The sequence below is a fragment of the Rutidosis leptorrhynchoides genome, chromosome 7, assembly GCF_046630445.1.
Source record: "Rutidosis leptorrhynchoides isolate AG116_Rl617_1_P2 chromosome 7, CSIRO_AGI_Rlap_v1, whole genome shotgun sequence".
NCBI classification, from domain to species: Eukaryota; Viridiplantae; Streptophyta; class Magnoliopsida; order Asterales; family Asteraceae; genus Rutidosis; species Rutidosis leptorrhynchoides.
Window position 1 is genome coordinate 1586099 of NC_092339.1, and position 20306 is coordinate 1606404.

Consider the following 20306-nt stretch of genomic DNA (forward strand, 5'->3'; position numbering starts at 1 on the left):
TCTTTGTTCCATAGAGATAGTGTCTCCATAGCTTCAATGCGAAGACAACGGCTCCAAGTTCGATATCGTGAGTAGTGTAGTTTCGCTCATGAATCTTCAGTTGACGAGATGCATAAGCAATGACCTTCGTTCTTTGCATCAATACACAACCAAAACCATTCTTCGAAGCATCGCAGTACACAGCGAAGTCGTCACTGCCTTCGGGAAGAGATAAGATAGGTGCGGTGGTTAACTTCTGTTTCAGGGTTTGAAATGCTGCTTCTTGTTCGGTTTCCCAAACGAACTTCTTTCCTTTATGAGTCAGTGCGGTCAAAGGACGCGAAATCAACGAAAAACCTTCAATAAACCTTCTGTAGTAACCGGCAAGACCTAGAAATTGGCGGATGTGAGTCGGAGTAGTGGGTGACTCCCACTTGCTGATAGCTTCAATCTTGGCGGGGTCAACTTTAATACCTTGATCACTCACGATATGACCCAGAAATTGGACTTCCTTCAGCCAAAATTGACACTTGGAGAATTTGGCATAAAGCTGCTCTCATCTCAAGAGTTCAAGCACTAATTGAAGATGTTACTCATTTTCTTCTTCGCTCTTGGAGTAGATGAGGATATCATCTATGAAGAAGATAACGAATTTATCCAAATAAGGCTTGCAGAAACGATTCATGAGGTCCATGAACACGGCTGGTGCGTTCGTTAAACCGAACGGCATCACGAGAAACTCGGAATGACCATAGCGGGTTCTAAACGCAGTCTTCATCACATCACTCTCTTTAACTCTCAACTGGTGATAACCGGATCGAAAATCGATCTTAGAGTACACGCTTGATCCTTGTAGCTGATCAAAAAGATCGTCAATTCGGGGAAGAGGATATCGATTCTTGATCGTCAATTTGTTGAGTTCGCGGTAGTCGATACACAGGCAGAAGGATCCGTCCTTCTTATTCACGAATAAAACAGGTGCGCCCCAAGGTGACGAGCTCGATTGGATAAACCCTCGGTCGAGCAATTCCTAAAGTTAACTCTGCAATTCTTGCAGTTCGGAAGGTGCTAGTCGATAAGGTGCGTGAGCTACGGGTGCAGCTCCTGGCACTAGATCGATCTGGAACTCCACTTCTCTTGGTGGCGGTAATCCAGGCAGTTCTTATGGAAAGACGTCGGGGAATTCATTCACGATTCGCACATCATTCACGCTCTTCTCTTCTGTTTCTAAAGCCTTCACGTGTGCTAAAACAGCAAGTCGTCCTTTCATCATGATCTTCTGTGCTTTCATACAGCTAATGAGGTTCAGCTTCGAGTTACATCTCTCTCCGTAAATAGTCAGTGGCTCACCGTCTCCTTGTGGTATACGAAGAGATTTATCTCCACAGATAATGTCAAACCCTTACTTTGGTCAACCAGTCCATGCCAACAATCACGTCAAAGCTTCCCAATTTGATAGGTATTAAGTCAATTGCGAAATCTACACCAGCTATGTTAATAATAGCTACTTGGCCAATTTGGTCAACCTTCTCAAGTTTCCCATTGGCTACCTCAACTAGCATATTCTCCTCTAAAGGTACTAATGACCAATCTATCTTAGAGCAAAAGTTTCTACATACATAGCTTCTATCGGCACCAGTATCAAATAGGACAGAGGCTAATAGATTGTTGATAGTGAATATACATGTAACCAAGTTGGGGTTCTCACGTGCATCCCTTGGATTAACGTTGAAAGCTCTACCACGCAATGGTCCGCTGTCCTTCTTTTTATTGGGGCAATCATTCCTAAAGTGGCCCTGCTGTCCACACTCATAGCATTTCCTTGGCCCATTTTGGTTTGTCCTCACAGCTGGAATGGGAATCTTGCAGTTCTTGCCAACGTGCCCGATTTTGTTGCATTTCTTACAGACCACATTACAGAACCCAATATGGTGCTTGTTGCACCTCTTGCACTGCGGTAGAGTACCCTTGTAGTTGGGGTTCGAGCTGGTATTCGGGTTGAGGTTCCTTCCGTCGTTAGGCCTCTTAGCGGGGGTTTGATCATAGGTTCTCCCCTTGTTGTTGTAGTCCCACTTACGCTTCTCACCACTAGCTCCTGATTCGGATTTACCCTTCTCCGGTTCTTTGCTGATAATTTGGTTCATAAGGGTATGCGCCATGGGCATAGCTGCCGGGACGTTGGGTGGATTAGAAGAGGTGACATTTCCTTGAATGGACTTGGGAAGTCCCCAGAAGTATCGCTCCATTCTCTTAAACTCCGGGGTAACCATCGTGGGACACATCAGCGCTAATTCCAGATACCTACGGTTGTAACCATCAAGATCGTTGCCCACAACCTTTAACTCCCAGAACTCAGCCTCCATCTTCTGTATCTCTGTTCTGGGGTAGTACTCTTCGATCATGGCCCCCTTGAATTCTTCCCACGGAATGGCATAAGCCTAATCAATACCCTTAGCTTGAGCCAGTGTGTTCCACCAGGTTAGGGCGCCGTCTGACAGCGTACATGAGGCATACTTGGTTTTGTTCGCCACTGAGCAGTTGCTGACGCGGAACACAGCTTCCAATTTCTCAAACCACCTAGTCAAACCAACTGGCCCCTCAGTGCCGCTAAAGTTGTGGGGCTTGCAGCTTTGAAACTCTTTATAAGTGCAACCGTTCTGGACGTTCTGGTTAACCGGTGAGGCTGGGGGAATGACATTTGCTATGGCTACGGCTACTCGTTCAGCAATCATTTCCTCGATCTGTGCTGCTGTGGGTGATGCTCGTCCGTTTGCCATTGCTCTTCTAAACAAAAATTTTGACTTAAGTCAAAATCCAGCATTTAATATATATAATAATACAGTATATGGTAAACAGGGGAACGACACAACGCATGCCAATTAAGTAACGCAACCAGGTACAAATACCGCAAAACCAACATACAGTAATGTAAATAGAACACTGCACAAGAATTAAACAATACAAAGTTCCATTCGTTAATAAAGAGTTGCATACATTCGCTTAGGTTCGTACAATACATAAGTAAAACATGAACTACAAACAAGATTACATAATGAAATCTACTACAAATGCCCTATGGTGACGATGGGTAAAGGATGTCCATTACGTGGGACATCTGGTCCTCGAGCTCAGTTACCCGAGCACGGAGGATCTCCTCCTCTCTCGTTAGTTCCTCGACAGAGGGAGGGGCTGGCAGAGCAAGCGGTGCTACTGGTGCTGGTGGTGCCGGTGGTACAGATGATCCGGCTCCAGAAGTAGAGGCTGCAAAGTGGTAAGGCTTACGCATGAAAGGATCAGCAGGGTAAGGCACAACCAGCTTACGGGCGGTAACCCTACGACGCTGACCATGTGCGTTAGTGAATGCTCGACCTCCGTTGATCCCCGAAATAATGATGCTGTAGAAACGGTACCGCTTCTTCGGCGGGGTGGAGGGTGGCTGTATAGGTGCATCATCAGGTTCCTCTTCTTCGGAGTCATCGTCACTAGTTTCGTCTGTGGATGAGTCGTCGGATGGTGAATTGTCGAAAACAGCTGGAGGTGGCGGCGATCGGCGACTGGTAGTCATGATCCGGTATCTGAAGGGTAGGATCGGTATAACATGTCGATCAGGAAGGCGTCGGAACCAATGGTTATGCTCATTACGGAACGGAACATCCCCATATTCCCCGGGAATCACGACACCACCGGAGCGGGGCTGTGGCTCCGAGGGTCCTGGGGCAAGTAGAGCTGGAATCTCCGGGGGGTCCTGTGCTCCGCCTGAGGTAACCACTGGGCCAGGCGTATGGCTGCTGGTTCCGGAGGATGAAGCGCCGGGGTCACTGGTGGGTGTCACCGACAGGATCGAAGGATCGGCAACAGTGGTAAGTGAAGTGGCTGAAGAGTCTGAATCGCTGAGCAAAATGATGACAGGTGGAATATCCGACATCTGAACAAGGAAAAATAACTTTTCCATGTCAGTAAGTCATAAAGCAAGCACGTATTAGGCACTACAGCAACCTAACATGGCAGTAATAATAACAGTGCTAAATAGAAATAACATGTGAAAGCAGATAGTAATCATGCAATAGCGGAAATAAGCATACAACAAGTTCGCATGGCAGTGAAGATAAGCAATAGCATGCAGTAAGATCATACAGCTGAAAAAGTAGACAAAAGCATGCAGTAAGTTTCACAGAAACAAGTAAACTAGTAAGTTGTAGATTAATCCTATTAGTGAATCCTACTTAGGTCCGGTCTAGACTCACTAATGCAACCTAATTCCCTACAACCAATGCTCTGATACCAAATGTGACGCCCCGTACAAAACCATCGTGTACGATTCGTCAACAACAGGATCTTTACACGGTTGAATACTACATGCTGTTTAAAAACCAGTTTGCATTCATAAAAAAGATAACGTTTTACAAAAGATAACGTGCATCCTACGAATAGGAGCATAAACACAAGTATTTGACCCTAAGGTCGTTACAAAGCCATTGTTTGAAATTAACATAAATTATGAATGCAACAGAAAGGTTCCATGAATGAGACATCTCTAGTAATGCAGCGGATAACTAATACAGCAGGTCCTTAACAGTAATTCAATAACAGCATGACATCAAATCTAACAGCGGAAGCAAGAAACCTCTAGGCACCTGAGAAATATACGCTTAAAAGTCAACACGAATGTTGGTGAGCTATAGTTTAAGTTGTAACAGTAACGTAAGGTAGGCCACGAGATTTCAGTGTAACAAAACAGTAAGAAAAGTATATGTATAACCGTGGGCACCCAGTAACTAGACTTAACATTTAAAACCCCCTGAAAGTGCACTTGGCAAGTGCGTATGTTCACGAAGTATTAAACACCCGTTAAATGCTAGCGCGACTAGCCCGAGTGGGGATGTCAAACCCTATGGATCCATATGTAAGATTCGCGTTCACCGGTTCAAAAACCAATGACTAAACGTTACCGTGCTAAGGGGAATGTTTATGCCGTTGTATAACCCACACACATATAAAGTTTAAGTACTCGTGCCTAACATGTAAAACGTAAAAAGCGCATGTATTCTCAGTCCCAAAATAGTTAAAGTAAAAAGGGATGCTATAACTCACAGTGATAAAAGCGGTAAAGTCGGTAATGAAAGTACGCAAGTAGTAAGTCGGTCCAAAAGGTCGTCAACCTAAATCAAAGGTTACTAGGTTAGTAGGTTGTCTTTATAAATTCTAATAGTGCATAAAATAAGTTTAAGTGTCATCATCATCATCGTTCATTATCATAAAAGCTAAGTAAGTTCAACAAGAATAGAGATCGAAACAATAGGCTGACTTCGGTCAGCTGCTACGACCTCTACGTAAATCGAAAAGACGCATAGTCAGTGGCTATGGCTCCGTATATGAGTCCCCTAACAGCTGACCAATTTCCAGAACCTAGTAATAATACTTGTGCTAGTAGTAATAATTTATTTATTTATTTATTTATTTATTATTATGGGTTACTAGTAATAATACTTATGCTAATTAATTGGGTCACTAGCTAGAGTAGGGTGGGCTTGAGCCCAACAAGGTAGAAAGTCCAACAAGACTAATTATTGGGCTCTTGCAATTAAATAAATAAAATTAAGCATCCAAAGGCCCAAGTAATTATTATTATAAAATAATAATTAATATTTCGCTGCCCAAATATTCCGGTTACGACAAAAGTTAAACGTGCGCGCAGTTCGCGGTTTATTCGAAACGTTAAATAACACTAACGGTTATAAAAGCATCAGGTGAACAAGTTAAGTATCCTACGTACTCTAAGGCACGTTTTAACATATAATTGGAAGTAAACCACGTATATCAAGTTTCCAGAGTATAAAGTAACGCAGTATGCACAAATACGCAGTTTTGCTAAAATACAAGGCACAAAAGCAAGTCGAAAAAGTCGGGTCGTTACATTACCCACCTGTTATTGGAAATTTCGTCCCGAAATTTAAGCTGAGGTAGGTGTTGAATTCGGGAAAAGGTGAGTATACTTCTGCATCATTTGATCCTCTCGTTCCCAGGTAAACTCAGGTCCACGCTTGGCATTCCATAGAACTCGAACAATTGGAATCTTATTGCGTTTCAAGGTTTTGACCTCACGGTCCATAATTTCGACAGGCTCTTCCACGAAGTGGAGTTTGTCATCAATCATAAGTTCTTCCAATGGTATGACAAGTTCCGGTGGAGCAACAAATTCGATACATGGAAGGTAGGATGAACAGCACTCAATTGAGTTGGAAGATCCAGTCGATAAGCAACGGGTCCAACACGTTCCAAAATTTCAAAAGGACCAATGTATCGCGGGTTTAACTTTCCACACTTTCCAAAACAGATTACACCTTTCCAGGGTACGATCTTCAACCTTACTCGGTCACCTACGTTGAATTCGAAATCTTTACGTTTAAGATCAGCATAACTCTTCTGGCGATCGCGGGCCGTCTTAAGTCTCGCTTGAATCTGAGAAATATTCTCCGTTGTTTCATGGACTATCTCGGGTCCGGTGATTTGCACTTCGCCTAACTCGGCCCAACAAATAGGAGAACAGCACTTGCGACCATACAACGCTTCAAAAGGCGCGGCTTTAATACTCGAATGATAACTGTTGCTGTAAGAGAATTCGGCTAGCGGCAGATGCCTTTCCCAAAACTTTCCAAAGTCAATAACACAGGCACGTAACATGTCCTCCAATGTCTGAATTGTTCGTTCACTCTGACCGTCGGTCTGTGGGTGATAAGCGGTGCTCATGTCGAGACGAGTTCCCAAGGCTTCTTGCAAGGAACGCCATAATCTGGAAGCAAAACGGGGATCGCGATCTGAGATAATTGATAGTGGCACGCCATGATGAGATACAACCTATTTGATGTACAGTTGAGCAAGTCTCACCATTGTATCTGTTTCTTTCATCTCTAGAAAATGAGCAGATTTGGTAAGACGGTCAACGATAACCCATATTGTATCATATCCGCCCACCGTTTTTGGTAGCTTCATGATGAAATCCATCATAATTGCTTCCCATTTCCATTGTGGGATTTCTAGTTGTTGAAGTAATCCAGATGGCCTCTGATGCTCAGCCTTAACCTTCGAGCAAGTCAAACACCTCCCAACATAAGTTGCAACATCCTTCTTAAGATTTGGCCACCAATACTGATCCTTGAGATCGTGGTAAATTTTTCCAGCTCCTGGATGAATCGAATATCTCAAATTGTGGGCTTCATCAAGTAAAAGGCTTCATAAATCTCCATAACGGGGTACCCAAATTCTTCCGGCATAACATCAGAGTCCAGACTCCTTAACCTCGAATTTAGAGATGAGGATGTTTAGGTATTCGCGAGATATGTTCTCCTCCTTGAGAGCCTCTTCTTGGGCTACTCGGATCTGGCTATGGAGGTTCGAATGGATGGTGATGTTCAGAGCCCGAACACGAAGAGGTATCATTCTCTCCTTTCGACTTAAAGCGTCAGCTACAACATTGGCCTTGCCAGGATGGTAACGAAGCTCACAATTATAGTCGTTCAGCATCTCAATCCATCGTCGTTGTCTCATGTTCAGCTGCTTCTGATCAAAGATGTGCTGGAGGCTTTTGTGATCGGTGAATATGGTACTCTTTGTTCTATAGAGATAGTGTCTCCACAGCTTCAATGCGAAGACAACGGCTCCAAGTTCAAGATCGTGAGTAGTGTAGTTTCGCTCATGAATCTTCAGCTGACGAGATGCATAAGCAATGACCTTCGTTCTTTGCATCAATACACAACCAAAACCATTCTTCAAAGCATCGCAGTACACATCGAAGTCGTCACTGCCTTCGGGAAGAGATAAGATAGGTGCAGTGCATAACTTCTGTTTCAGGGTTTGAAATGCTACTTCTTGTTCGGTTTCCCAAACGAACTTCTTTCCTTTGTGAGTCAGTGCGGTCAAAGGACGCGAAATCAATGAAAAACCTTCAATAAACCTTCTGTAATAACCGGCAAGACCTAGAAATTGGCGAATGTGAGTTGGAGTAGTGGGTGTCTCCCACTTGCTGATAGCTTCAATCTTGGCGGGTCAACTTTGATACCTTGATCACTCACGGAATGACCCAGAAATTGGACTTCCTTCAGCCAAAATTCACACTTAGAGAATTTGGCATAAAGCTGCTCTCGTCTCAAGAGTTCAAGCACTAACCGAAGATGTTGCTCATGTTCTTCTTCGCTCTTGGAGTAGATGAGGATATCATCTATGAAGACGATAACGAATTTATCCAGATAAGACTTGCAGACACGATTCATGAGGTTCATGAACACAGCTGGTGCGTTGGTTAATCCGAACGGCATCACGAGAAACTCGTAGTGACCATAGCGGGTTCTAAACGCAGTCTTCATCACATCATTTTCTTTCACTCTCAACTGGTGATAACCAGATCGCAAATCGATCTTAGAGTAAATGATTGATCTTTGCAGCTGATCAAAAAGATCGTCAATTCTGGGAAGGGGATATCGATTCTTGATCGTCAATTTGTTGAGTTCACGGTAGTCGATACAAAGGCGGAAGGATCCATCCTTCTTCTTCACGAATAAAACGGGTGCTCCCCAAGGCGACGAGCTCGGTTGGATAAACCATCGGTCGAGCAATTCCTGAAGTTGACTCTGCTACTCTTGTAGTTTGGAAGGTGCTAGTCAATAAGGTGCGCTAGCTACGGGTGCAGCTCCCAGCACTAGATCGATCTGGAACTCCACTGCTCTTGGTGGCGGTAATCCAGGCAGTTCTTCCGGAAAGACGTCGGGGAATTCATTCACGATTCGCACATCATTCACGCTCTTCTCTTCTGTTTCTAAAGCCTTCACGTGTGCTAAAACAGCAAGACGTCCTTTCTTCATGATCTTCTGTGCTTTCATACAACTAATGAGGTTCAGCTTCAAACTACATCTCTCTCCGTAAATAATCAATGGCTCACCGTCTCCTTGTGGTATACGAAGAGTTTTATCTCCACAGATAATACCGGCCCTTACTTTAGTCAACCAGTCCATACCGACAATCACGTCAAAGCTTCCCTATTTGATGGGTATCAAGTCAATTTCGAAATCCATACCAGCTATGTTAATAATAGCTCCTAGTCCAATTTGGTCAACCTTCTCAAGTTTCCCATTGGCAACCTCAACTAGCATATTCTCCTCTAAAGGAACTAATGACCAATCTATCTTAGAGCAAAAGTTTCTACAGACATAGCTTCTATCGGCACCAGTATCAAATAGGACAGAGGCTAATAGATTGTTGATAGTGAATATAACTGTAACCAAGTCGGGGTTCTCACGTGCATCCCTTGCATTAACGTTGAAAGCTCTACCACGCGGTGGTCCGTCGTCCTTCTTTTTTATTGGGGCAATCATTCCTAAAGTGGCCCTGCTGTCTACACTCATAGCATTTCCTTGGCCCATTTTGGTTTGTCCTCACAGCTGGAATGGGAATCTTGCAGTTCTTGCCAACGTGCCTGATTTTGTTACATTTCTCACAGACCGCATTACAGTACCCGGTATGGTGCTTGTAGCACCTCTTGCACTGCGGTAGAGTACCCTTGTAGTTGGGGTTCGAGCTGGTATTCGAGTTGGGGTTCCTTTCGTCGTTAGGCCTCTTAGCGGGGGTTTGATCATAGGTTCTGCCCTTGTTGTTGTAGTCCCACTTACGTTTCTCACCACTGGCTCCTGATTTGGATTTACCCTTCTTCGGTTCTTTGCTGATAATTTGGTTCATAAGGGTATGCGCCATTCGCATAGCTGCCGGGACGTTGGGTGGATTAGAAGAGGTGACATTCCCCTGAATGGACTTGGGAAGTCCCCACAAGTAGCGTTCTATTCTCTTAAATTCCGGGGTGACCATCGTGGGACACATCAGCGCTAATTCCAGATACCTACGGTTGTAACCATCAAGATCATTGCCCACAACCTTTAACTCCCAGAACTCAACCTCCATCTTCTGTATCTCTGTCCTGGGGCAGTACTCTTCGATCATGGCCCCCTTGAATTCTTCCCACAGGATGGCATAAGCCTCATCAATACCCTTAGCTTGAGCCAGTATGTTCTACCAGGTTAGGGCGCCATATGACAGCGTACATGAGGCATACTTGGTTTTGTTCGCTTCTGAGCAGTTGCTGACGCAGAACACAGCTTCTAATTTCTCAAACCACCTAGTCAGACCAACTCTCCCCTCAGTGTCGCTATAGTTGTGGGGCTTGCAGCTTTGGAACTCTTTGTAAGTGCAACCGTTCTGGACGTTCTGGTTAACCGGTGGGGCTGGGGGAATGACATTTGCCATGGCTGCAGCTACTCGTTCCGCAATCATTTCCTCAATCTGTGCTGCTGTGGGTGCTGCTCGTCCGTTTGCCATTGCTCTTCTAAACAGAAATTTTGACTTAAGTCAAAATCTATCATTTAATATATAATAATATAGTATATAGTAAACAGGGGAACAACACAACGCATGCTAATTAAGTAACGCAACCAGGTATAAATACCGCAAAACCAACATACAGTAATGTAAATAGAACACTGTGCAAGAATTAAACAATACAAATTTCCATTCATTAATAAAGAGTTGCATACATTCGCATAAGTTCGTACAGTACATGAGTAAAACATGAAACTACAAAGAGATTACATAATGAAATCTACTACAAAGCCCTATGGTGACGGTGGATAAAGGATGTCCATTACGTGGGACATCTGGTCCTCTAGCTCAGTCACCCGAGTAAGAAGGATCTCCACCTTCCTCGTCAGTTCCTCGACAGAGGGAGGGGCTGGCAGAGTAGGCGGTGCTTCTAGTACAGGTGGTGCCGGTGGTGCAGATGATCCGACTCCAGAAGTAGAGGCTTCAAAGCGGTAAGGCTTACGCACGAAAGGATCAGCAGGGTAAGGCACAACCCGCTTACGGGCGGTAACCCTACGACGCTGACCATGTGCATTAGTGAATGCTCGACCTCCGTTGATCCCCGGAATAACGGTGCCATCGAAACGGTACCACTTCTTCGGCGGGGTGGAGGGTGGCTGTACAGGTGCATCATCAAGGTCCTCCTCTTCGGAGTCATCGTCACTAGTGTCGTCTGTGGATGAGTCGTCGGATGATGAATCTTCGAAAATAGCTGGAGGTGGCGGCGATCGGCGACCGGTTGTCATGATCCGGTATCTGAAGGGTGGGATCGGTATGACACGTCCATCAGGAAGGCGTCGGCACCAATGGTTATGCTCATTACGGAACGGAACATCCCCGTATTCCCCGGGAATCATGACACCACCGGAGCGGGGCTGTGGCTCCGAGGGTCCTGGGGCAAGTAGAGCTGGAATCTTCGGGGGGTTCTGGGCTCCGCCTGAGGTAACCACTGGGGCAGGCGTACGGCTGCTGGTTCCGGAGGATGAAGCACCGGGGTCACTGGTTAACGGGACCTGTGTGTCGGTAGCAACAGTAGGTGAGGTGGCTGACGAGTCTGAATCGCTGCCCAAAATGATGACAGGTGGAATATCCGACATCTGAACAGGGAAAAATAACTTTTCCATGTCAGTAAGTCATAAAGCAAGCATGTATTAGGCACTACAGCAACCTAGCATGGCAGTAATAATAATAGTGCTAAACAGAAATAACATGTGAAAGCAGATAGTAATCATGCAATAGCAGAAATAAGCATAAAATAAGTTCGCATGGCAGTGAAGATAAGCAATAGTATGCAGTAAGATCACATAGCAGTAAAAGTAAGCAGTAGCATGCAGTAAGTCTCGCAGAAACAAGTAAACTAGCAAGTTGTAAATTAGTCCTATTAGTGAATCCTACTTAGGTTCGGTCAAGACTCACTAATGCAACCTAATTCCCTACAACCAATGCTCTGATACCAAATGTGACGCCCTGTACAAAACCATCGTGTACGGATCATCAATCAACATGATCATTACATGGTCAAACACTATATGCTGTTTGAAAACCGATTTGCATTCATATAAAGATAATGTTTTACAAAAGATAGCGCGCATCCTACAAATAGGAGCATAAACATAATTATTTTACCCTAAAGTCGTTACAAAGCCATTGTTTGAAATTAACATAAACTACGAATGCAACATAAAAGTTCCATGAATGAGACATCTCTAGTAATGCAGCGGATAACTAATACAGCAGGTCCTTAAAAGCAAGACAGCAAATCTAACAGCGGAAGCAAGAAACCTCTAGGCACCTGAGAAATACATGCTTAAAAGTCAACGCGAATGTTGGTGAGCTATAGTTTAAGTTGTAATAGTAACGTAAGATAGGCCACGAGATTTCAGTGCTGCAAACAGCGTATCAAAACAGTATGAAAAGTATATGTATAACCGTGGGCACCCGGTAACTAGACTTAACGTTTAAAACCCCCTGAAAGTACACTTGGCGAGTGCGTATGTTCACGAAGTATTAAACACCTGTTAAATGCTAGCGCGACTAGCCCGAGTGGGGATGTCAAACCCTATGGATCCATATCTAAGATTCGCGTTCACCGATTCAAAAACCAATGACTAAACGTTACCGTGCTAAGGGGAATGTTTATGCCGTTGTATAACCCACACACATATAAAGTTTAAGTACTCGTGCCTAACATGTAAAACTTAAAACGCGCATGTATTCTCAGTCCCAAAATAGTTAAAGTAAAAAGGGATGCTATAACTCACAGTGATAAAAGCGGTAAAGTCGGTAATGAAAGTACGCAAGTAGTAAGTCGGTCTGAAAGGTCGTCAACCTAAATCAAAGGTTACTAGGTCAGTAGGTTGTCTTTATAAATTCTAATAGTGCATAAAATAAGTTTAAGTGTCATCATCATCATCGTTCATTATCATAAAAGCTAAGTAAGTTCAACAAGAATAGAGATCGAAACAATAGGCTGACTTCGGTCAGCTGCTACGACCTCTACGTAAATCGAAAAGATGCATAGTCTGTACCTATGGCTCCGTATATGAGTCCCCTAACATCTGACCAATTTCCGAAACCTAACTCGTCTTCGTTTGACCGTGGCGATGGTTTAAGTGCGACTAGGTCAAAAATTTCAGCACAACGTTAATAGGGTGTAGTGACTCTCGGAGGGCCATAAATCCTAAACCGTAACTCAGATTAAGACGAGGCCTAAACGGAAAATCATCTACTCGAACCGAACTAACAGAAAATCAGATTTCCAGTATCCCAGGTGGTATGATCAGATACGAAAATCAGTGGACAAGTGCTCAAGTGGGGTTCTTGGTGCTTGATGCTCATCACGGTTCTCATCCTTGATGCTTGTAGCTTCAAGTGTACAACTCGTTGATGGTTTAGCATCACTTTTGACCAAGATTCTACCATAAATACACAATATGTTAAGACCAAGTGGTAACACAACTCATTTAAGAGTCTTAGATGGATGATGAACCAAGGTTACATCATCTCCTTAGTCTTAACACAATTACAAGTCCTATTTACAAACAAAGTTACAACTTTACATCAATCAAACAAGTATGAACATGATCTAAGTCAAATGAAGTGATGGAACCCTAAGCTAGAGAGCTTGGATCCCTTTCACACAATTTATAAGGTCACAAAGCTAGAAAGCTTGAACCTTTATTGTTCTTGAAGATCTTGAAGTATAAAGCTTGGATCTTTAAGTTTCATGAAGACCATAAACACAAGTTTTGATCTTTATAATAAAACAACAAGATCATAAGCTAGAAAACTTAGATCCAACAACAAGATATGAAGATTCAAGCTAGAAAGCTTGCATCTTGGTTGTTCTTGAAGATCTTGAAGTATAAAGCTTGGATCTTGAAGATACATGAAGATTACAAACAAAAGTTTGAATCTTTATTATAAAATAACAAGATTAAAGCATAAAAGAAGTAGATCTACAAAGTAGGTGAAAATTTAAAGCTAGAAAGCTTGAATCTTTCATGTTCTTGAAGGATTCATGCTTGAATCAACAGGATATAATCAAGATCAAAGTTAAAGGAACTTGATCTCCATATAATGATGATGATGAGCCACAAATTTAAAAAGAAAAAGAGGAAGAAAAGAAAACTTACAAGAATAATAGAAAGGAAAGAAAGAAGAGAGCAAGTGTGTGAAAATCAAAATGAGAGCAAGTGTAAAATGAGAGGAAGATGGCTAGTATTTATAAGCAAAATTTTGACAAGGATTGATGACATGGAGGCCATATAGGCCGTAGGTTTTGAGGGAGAGGGGAGGAGACACCATTTTGCTTTTTGGTTAGTGGTTGTCTAAAGCATGTACTTATGCTAGAATCCCATGTAACAATATGGATAATCCTTATCCAAATGCTAGTATGACTCATCTAATTAAATGGGCATTTATTTTATTTATTATGGGTCACCAATAAATAATACTTTGGCTAATTAATTAAGCTACTAGCTAGTGTAGGGTGGGCTAAGGTCCAATAAGGTAGAAAGTCCAACAAGACTAACTATTGTGATCTAGTAAATAATTAAATAAAATTAAGCATCCAAAAGCCCAAGTAATTATTATTATAAAATAATAATTAATATTTCGTAGTCGTAATATTCTGGTTACGATAAAAGTTAAACGTGCGCGCAGTTCGCGGTTTATTCGAAACGTCAAGTGACACTAACGGTCATAAAGCATCCGGTGATCAAGTTAAGTATCCTACGTACTCTAAGGCACGTTTTAACATATAAATGAAAGTAAACCACGTATATAAAGGTTCCAGAGTATAAAGTAGCACAGTACGCACAAATACGCAGTTTCGCTAAAACACAAGGCACAAAAGCAAGTCGAAAAAGTCGGGTCGTTACATTACCCACCTGTTAATGGAAATTTCATCCTGAAATTTGAGGAGTGACTAAAAATGGTACCGTATTTAAATAAGAAGTATCATATCAAAGTTTCGAAAGATTCGTTGTCTCAAAAGTGAGCTATTGCCTTGAAAGGTACTTCGGCGTATAACAGTAAGAATAGGTATATGTCATTAATTAAGTCTCTTGTCCTAAGAGATCAACAAATTGATTTCATTTCTGGTTAACATGTGTATGCCATCTGAATATATACCCACAATAGGAAAGATGATGTTTTTAGCCTTACAGGCATCTTCAGTAAGCTGGATGCATGAAATGCATCATGAACGTTACCAACCTCATCTAAAACATTAAGCGCTTATGTCGCAATACAAAGCTGATAGGTAGGATGGAAAACATGGTGATCATAACCATGCGATTTGATGTCTGGATAGTGTTAGCCACGGATTTTACTAACCCCTTGATTTAGGAAGGAGACCATAGGCATAAAGAACTCGATATTTAAGAACGTTTCATTTGACTATATGAATTGAAACTTTTGCTGAAAGTGAATAATCGGACTTATATGCAATGCAAGCCATAATTATCTATAGTGCCTTCAGGACGGTCTGAACGAACAATGAAGGATATCACCCAGTTTACCATACTGCAGGTGAACTTATCCTTAGATGGAATGAAAGAACAGTTCCACAATGTAACTTTATCCTTTTAGTTACATGTTGAAGTTAGGGTTAACATTAACTAGAACAACATATAGTTGCAACCAACGAAGGAAGGAATGTGTAGAGTAACCATATCCTTATTACAGACGTTTTAAGCAGTCCCTTCTAAGAGGATAACAAGATTCATAGATTCCTAAAGTATGTTACTTTACATTTCCGAAAGAGAATCGCACAAAAGGTGTGATCTTTGAACCAGGGTGAACTCTTCCAGCGGTTTGTTCTGAATTTATCCTTATACTTAAGGAGATGTGCGGACAAGAAGATACATGGACCCTTGGTCATAAAGAACGGTTTACTCTAAGTGAAAAGAATCTCAAAACGATTCCTTGTACCTCAACCTACTGATTCATAGAGATGATGTTTACGAGGATGCTGCGATTAGCCGTGAAATATTGAGAATAGAAATCCACCTAGTGCCCTTCCTACAATGGGGTGACCATTGAGTGTACCTCAGAAAACTGATTTATCGGCCCGCGATTTTGCCATGTTTAACCTTAAAAGAACATTTTTCGAGTACAAAGACTTCCTACCAAATTTTTATAAATCTGCCACCCAAAGTGGCTCAAGCGTTTTTAACAAGGATTTTAATAGTAAGCTTCATCCCTAACGGAGGGAGAGAAGAAGTGTGATCCTTACATGGTGTAGTCTAATACGAAAACCTTTAATAAAATCAACCGAGGAAGTTTTGAAAAACCTTTAAACATTTGATGCGACAACATAAATGGAACGAAGTTCTTGGTAAATTTAGAAGTATGTATAACGAGTACCATTTGCACAAAATTATTTGACTTAAAACAACTCAATAAAGGAGCGATTTTTAATCATCTTGAAGGTATAACTTAGTATGTACTAACCAAAAATAAGTAAGGGTAAATTTATACATATATAATTTCATAAATAGCGTAAGTGATAGAAAAGTGTTTAGTACTTTCATTTGTCCATAAATCTTGTGAGGACCGCACAAATAAGCAACGTGTAAATCAACGTGTAAAAATTTTGATAAACATAGTTTTTCGTATTTCAGAGGTTACGAGTTGAAAAAGGTCGAGTGAAAAATCTTTGAATCATCGGTTGACATGTTACTAGGTAATGAAAACTAATGAATTAAATGTAGTTTTGATGATTATCCGAACTTAAGTCTTTGGCCCAAAAATGTTTACGTGCGAAGCCGTTGCTAAAAAGTGAGGTATGAAGGATAGAGCATGAGGATGAGAAGTTAATCGCTTCTTGACTTTGCAAAATGCCAAACAGGTTATGGCCAATTTTAAAGTTGGAGTACTGATGATGTTAATATCGTTAGATGAGAATATCTTGAAATAAGTCAGGACTTAGAGTTATGTAAGAAAGATTATCGCTCCAACGGGTGTGGCAAATAAGATCCCTAGGGTAACGCAATAATTTTGAATGGTTTAAGTGTTAGTGGATCTCCAAAGGCTCTGTATTACGTGGTAGTAAGTGCCTTCATCACGTACATACACACATGAATCTCTCAATTTCGACAGTTGTCTGTCTTCATGATGACTTGGATACGAATAAGCAACTAAAAATTTTATATAAGGTGACAATGTAAGAAAAGAAACGAAGTTCTTAGTAAACTAGGGTTACGTACAACCCGTACCATTCAAAGAAAAATATCTTTTGAACAAAAGATTTGATTTGTAAAAGTGAAAGTAAAATTTCATATGTATTTGCCAAAAATAAGTAATCATTTACTTTATTTTATATAACATATATGATTTCAAAAATTTGCACGAATGAAAAACAAAATAAATTTACTTTTATAAAACCTTGAGAGGATCGCACAGTAAAATAGTGTGTGAAAAATTTTATCAGCAAAATTTTCATATTTCGGAGGTTACAAGTTGGAAAAAGATCGAGTAAAAGATTTTTTTGAAAATTTTGGGTGACATTTGAGCATCAATATCACGAGGTAATGAAAACTGTTGAATTTAAATGTGGTTGATGACTATTAGTAGGGCATAAGTCCTTTGACCAAAAATGCTTAAGTGTAAAGTTGTTGCTTATAAGTGAGATACGAAAGGGAGAGTATGAGGGTGGGAATTAACTACCCATTGATTTTGGAAATCTCGAACTGGTATGACTAATATCGACGTAAGAAGGGTGATGGTGTGATTATTAAGAATTCTCTCGGAATAAGTTAGGATTCAGTGTCGCATAAGAATGAGCATCAAATACGATTCTTGGGTAGTATAGAATTTGAATTGCTGAAGTGACGGGATACAGTTTCCTTTATGTATCGTTGTCCATTGTATCGGTTTCTTTCATGGTTAGAAAGTGAGCAGACTTAGTGAGGCGGTCAATAATAACCTAGATAGTGTCATAACTGCCTATTATTTTCGGTAGTTTCAGGATGAAATCCATCGTCATCCCTTCCCATTTCCATTGTGGGATCTCGGGTTGTTGAAGTAACCCAGATGGTTTTTGGCTCACCATCCTCGCGAGGTATACGAATAATCTTCTTACTATATATAACTTTCGCTTTCATCCTTGAAAGCCAGTCCATTCCAACCAAATCTTATTATACTGTCGTGAAAATTTTATCAACCTTCTCAAATAACATCTGCTTGTGCGCAGGTAACTAATCCTTTCCAACTACTACTATAAAACTTCAAAGTTTTGTTGGCATGAGGTCATCTCCAAATGACTCACCTGTTAATTTTAAGGTACTACCTTAAATTACTCCTCTATCTCTGCCAGCTTACCATTGGCTTGTCCTATAGAATACTTAACTCTCATGGTTGTTAATGGCTTATTAGTTATAACACTGAGGTTCTTAGATATAAGGTTTCTATCGCTCTAGTATTAAACAACTTCGAGACAGTAAACGTTGTGAAGAAATGTACCCTAACTAAAATCAGGATCTATGCGAGTCTCCATAACTGAGGTAATGATTGCTCTATCGCAGATAAGTCCAAAGTTTTTCCTATTTAAGAACTGTTCCCTTAAGTGTCCAGGGTTACTATATCTATAACATATTTTCGGGTTATCATTTCTGCAATCAAGGCCCTTCTTGTACAGTATCTAGGCTACGTGGTTATTCTTTACCTACCTCTAATAGACCATAATGCGTATACTCAAGTGGTTCCTACCATGATTTTCTCTGAATCACTTCATATTCCTTATATAGTAACATTGGGACTTCTGCATGATTCACTTCAATATAATTACGCTGGCCTGGCATCATTATATTGTACTAAATCGTACGTTCATTCCAATATCACTCCATATGGTCAATGTAATGTGATCACTTCCAGTTCTACTCAATTTCATCCAACGGTGCTTTATCTATGCTATCTCAAAACAAAATCTACATAATTAATCTCACGGTTTCTCGGTGTGGGTGCGTAAGTTTCGTAGGTCATGCACCAATGCCTAAATGTCCCGAAATTTCTTCAAAATGTTCAGGTTCAGGTAACGTCGTTAAGTTCCTTTCTAGAAATTCAATCTGGGTCTCGCGTCGAGTTGTATGTGTAGAAAGTAGTAATACTATATGTCTTGAGGCGACTCCCAAGTCTTTGGGTATGGCTGAGCATCAGTAGAAGGTACTCTGACCTTGTGAAAGGAGATGTCCTCCCGACTTCCCCAATGCCTAAGAGTGTTAGGGTCCTAAATCCATAAATGTCGTCAGATCGTCGAGTAGTGGTGAAGAACGAAAGAGATAAGTGACGGTCATGAAAGCATACGAGATACGAGCGATCTTGCGGGAACTAAACAACCTTCGAATGTTCACACGTCGTACGTGGCTATTTAGAGTGAGCTCGGGGTGCGGTTACTCCAAAAAATCCTCCAATATCTCCTCCTCCGAGGATTGACTTTAGTGGGCGTGTAATCCGAGGGGTACTCCTCCTAGATTGCGTGAAGAATCGTTTCAATCTCCAGAACGGTGGAACGATAGTAACAGGTGGATTACAATACCAATCCTTAGGGTTAGACGTGTGGGAAAAGGGTTCAGAAAAACATCTGAACTAGGAAAGGTAAGTTTTCCAAGTCGGTATAGCGAATAGCAGGCATGAAGAAAGCACGTAATCAGGCACTACAGCAACCTAGATCATCTACAGTAGTATATAGTATGGCAGTATTAACAGTACTAAATAGAAGTAACATGCAATCGAAATCAGATAGTAGTATGCAGTAGCGAAGATAAGCAATAGCATACAGCGAGTTCACATAGCAGTAAGAGTAAGCAGTAGCATGCATCAGATCATATGGCAGTATAAGTAAGTAGTAACATGCAGCAGTAGTAAGCAGTAACAAGTAAACGAGCAAGTTGTAGATTAGTCCTATTAGTGAATCCTACTCGGGTCGGTCTAGACTCACTAATGCAACCTAATTCCCTACAACCAATGCTCTCATACCAAATGTGACGCCCCATACAAAACCAATGTGTACGGATCATCAAACAACAGGATCATTACATGGTTAAACACTATATGCTGTTTGAAAACCGATTTGCATTCATAAAAAGATAGCATTTTACAAAGGATAGCGCGCATCCTACGTATAGGAGCAAAAACATAATTATTTGACCCTAAGGTCGTTACAAAGCCATTGTTTGAAATTAACATAAACTATGAATGCAAAAGAAAAGTTCCATGATTGAGACATCTCTAGTAATGCAGCGGATAACTAGTACAGCAGGTCCTTAACAGCAATTCAATAACAGCATGACATCAAGTCTAATAGCGGAAGCAATAAACCTCTAGGCACCTGAGAAATACACGCTTAAAAAGTCAACAAGAATGTTGGTGAGCTATAGTTTAAGTTGTAATAGTAACGTAAGTTAGGCCACGAGATTTCAGTGCTG

General features: G+C 41.4%; 1 protein-coding gene across 1 annotated transcript in view; it reads right to left on the minus strand.

Moving 5' to 3' along the window:
- Positions 1-555: 555 nt before the first annotated feature.
- The window catches only part of LOC139857826 (uncharacterized), a 398536-nt gene continuing 378785 nt past the window's right edge, over positions 556-20306 (minus strand). The window contains exons 7-8 of the mRNA XM_071846664.1: positions 3116-3240; positions 556-612 (exon numbers count right to left, since the gene is read on the minus strand). Coding sequence (XP_071702765.1) covers positions 556-612; positions 3116-3240 — 182 coding nt within the window. The remainder of the gene's footprint in view (positions 613-3115; positions 3241-20306) is intronic.